Source organism: Chaetura pelagica, unplaced genomic scaffold, assembly GCF_000747805.2.
Source record: "Chaetura pelagica isolate M959 unplaced genomic scaffold, ChaPel_1.0 scaffold436, whole genome shotgun sequence".
NCBI lineage: Eukaryota > Metazoa > Chordata > Aves > Apodiformes > Apodidae > Chaetura > Chaetura pelagica.
Genome location: NW_009953651.1, coordinates 2,436,157 through 2,439,141, shown reverse-complemented (window position 1 = coordinate 2,439,141; position 2,985 = coordinate 2,436,157). Strand labels below are relative to the sequence as shown.

The window sequence follows — 2,985 nt, the reverse complement described above, 5'->3', positions numbered from 1 at the left end:
TGCCGAGTACTGAGGTGGGCCATGGTCATATTACAGACTCTGTGTCAGTTCCCCAGGCAACCTGCTCCATGATTTCTTCTTCCTTATTGGAAAATGAGCATTCATTTAAGGCTCAGCTTCGAGCCGCAGCATTCACTTTGTTCCTGTTTACTGCCACTTGGACCTTTGGAGCACTTGCAGTATCTCAAGGTCATTTCTTGGATATGATATTTAGTTGTCTTTATGGAGCCTTCTGTGTGACCTTGGGGCTTTTCATCCTGATCCATCACTGTGCAAAGAGAGATGATGTGTGGCATTGCTGGTGGTCCTGTTGCCCATCCAGAAGAAACACCTATTCTGTCCAAGTTAATGTGCGCCCAAAGGTTAATGTCAATGGTGACACTCAAGTCCATGCACCTTGTCTTCAGGAATCACCATGTCCCAACAAAACAGCTGTGTTTAACCATCCAGCAGCTAGCCACTGCAAACTCACTAACCTACAAGCGGTTCAAAATCACGTTAACTGCCTTTCGCCTGTGACACCGTGTTGTGCAAAAATGCACTGTGATCAGCTACTTGATGATGAAGCTCACATTCACGTCCACAATGAGGGAACATTCAGGCCCAATATGCACATTCATAGATGTCTGAAAAGCAGAACTAAGCCACGTTATTTCAGTCGGCATAGGTCTGCAGGTGAAAGAGAATATGCCTATCACATTCCTTCAAGTATTGATGGCAGCATCCACAGCTCACATACAGACAGTCCCCACAGTACGCATGATAGCCAGTCAGGTCACAGACGGGCCTGCTGCTCAAAAAGTGATCCATATCCTACTGTCAACCAGCCCGAAAGTAGCGACGCAAGTACTGTCATATATAGTTGTGCTAAAATGCCAGAAAGTGACACTGTGCACCATCCAGCTCATTTTGAAATGCACCCACGGACACAGTCATTGCCATTTAATACGACAAATCACAATGGAATTCTCAAGGGAAACGTGCATGAAGCCATGATATACAGCTCAGATAGTACAGGAAATATCAAAACTGGCCCTTGGAAAAATGAAACTACTGTGTAGTTCATGGGCCATCAGAGTGTGTCTTTTCCCCCTAAACCATCGTTATTTTGTTTTTATTCCAAACTAAATAAGATGATGTATTTGTGTAGCTCAGCAGTAAATTGTACAGCTTTCCCATCTTTATTGCCATTTTCTTAATAAGAGTCTAAAAGAGAGAGATAGTGACTGTTTTAAAGTGAAGTTATTTTTAAAAGAAAGCTATAACATGATCCTGAAAGATAATTAGAAAATGAAGTCTAGACAATTGAATATGAGAGGCAATATCCTTTTGTTACACAGAACATTTCTTTAGAAATTCATCATTTTCATTCATTGTTTTCACTTTTGTTCTGTAGTGGCTTCAGACACCTTTTATAAACATATCAGCATCTTAAACATTTACTTATTTATTTTTGTAGCAAAATATTATTACTGTGCCATGGATTTTAATCAGAAGATAATATGGTAGAAATGATAAACAGGATTTTATAAAATTACAGCTTTTTAGCTCTACAAAAGTGATACTGCCTCTAAAGATCTCCTGTAGCATATGGCCTGTAAAGTTGTGTGATGTACAGTCTCTGTTCTGTCCTTTTTCTTGTTGGAGAGAAGTGCTAAGTAATGTCTCTGTTACATCTGTGGTGCTGTATTGGTTGTATTTTGCATGACATAGGTCAGGATATACCATTTGCTGTTTTCTAGTATTACATGTGTTAAAAAAAAAAAAAAAAAAAAAAAAAAGAACAAAAAAAGTGTTGTACAAGGCTGTGAAAACCCTATTGATATTAATCTAGAGCATTATAAATCTACAGAAAAGAAATCACTCTGCACTAGTTTAAGTGGCACAATCCTTTGTATAAGGTTATATGATAGCTTTGATAAGGGTCCACTCTAATATCTTTACAGAGCATGCACTACTCATTTTATGTGACATTGTGCAGCGTAATAGCAAATGTCTCAACAAGTTTTACACTTCTTTGTAAACTATGCCTTTTGACCAAATCTGTAAGCTGTTTCACAATAACTTTTCCATATCTGTTAAGGTAGAGCAGTTTTGTCATTAACTCTTTGAGGACTACAGTTATTTTCTTAAAATAGCTTATTCTAGTTCAGAGACACTGTATATGTGATATTGTCTGTTTAGTTACATGATCAATGTAGTCCAGATTTGTCAGGAAAGAGAAAGTTCAGTCATTTTCCAGAATGACACCTTCTTAGAGTCCATCTAGTCATTTCACCACTTGCTTTCTGAAAACCCATTTCCTTCCCTAGCAAATTTCAGATTCTCTTCATCCTCTAATGCAAATTTGACCTTCAGAAAAGTTCTTTATGTTCATGATTTCTGCTGAATGGAAGGGCTTTCCAGGGTCAGTACCATTCTCTATTAAAAAGGCTCTCGGCAAGAATTTTTTTCATGTTTCTATGAACATCTGAACACAAAGCATCAACTCACAGTACAGAACTGCATCATAATTATCCCTATGTGAAATAAACCCGTTTTTTTCAAATAGGAGAGGTGCAGAATAACGGTCCACAGGAAATGAATAGGCAAATAGAGCTGAGAGAAAAAATTCTACAGTGGAAAGTGAGCAGTGCATCAATAAATTAGAGAAAAAGCACAATTCTGTATGGCCACATGAGAAAGATTGTTGTTGTGTCTTAACACAGATGTGTGTAATTGCTACATTTCTGCAGAGAGGAAATAGAAAATTCACTGGAGAGATCATCAGTCTGTGATTCTCTGTGTATGTGTTGCAGAAATCTTCACATACTTCAACCCATTATTTTTCTATAATTAGCTGTTTATTAGTCTCTACCTTTTTTTTTTTTTTTTTTTGTAATATGTAGGAATACATTTCCTAATAGTGTACATAAAGATGACAATTATAATGTTAGAATGTTATAAAAACATGTAAGTCAGATGAATGTGTTCTGCAGTGTTGCA

General features: G+C 37.3%; 1 protein-coding gene across 1 annotated transcript in view; it reads left to right on the top strand.

Moving 5' to 3' along the window:
* Window positions 1-1,061, top strand: part of GPR123 (G protein-coupled receptor 123) — a 211,493-nt gene extending 210,432 nt beyond the window's left edge. The window contains exon 19 of the mRNA XM_010000051.1: window positions 1-1,061. This exon is cut by the window's left edge and continues 10 nt beyond it. Within this exon, the coding sequence (XP_009998353.1) occupies window positions 1-1,061 (1,061 nt within the window).
* The last annotated feature ends 1,924 nt before the right edge of the window (window positions 1,062-2,985 follow it).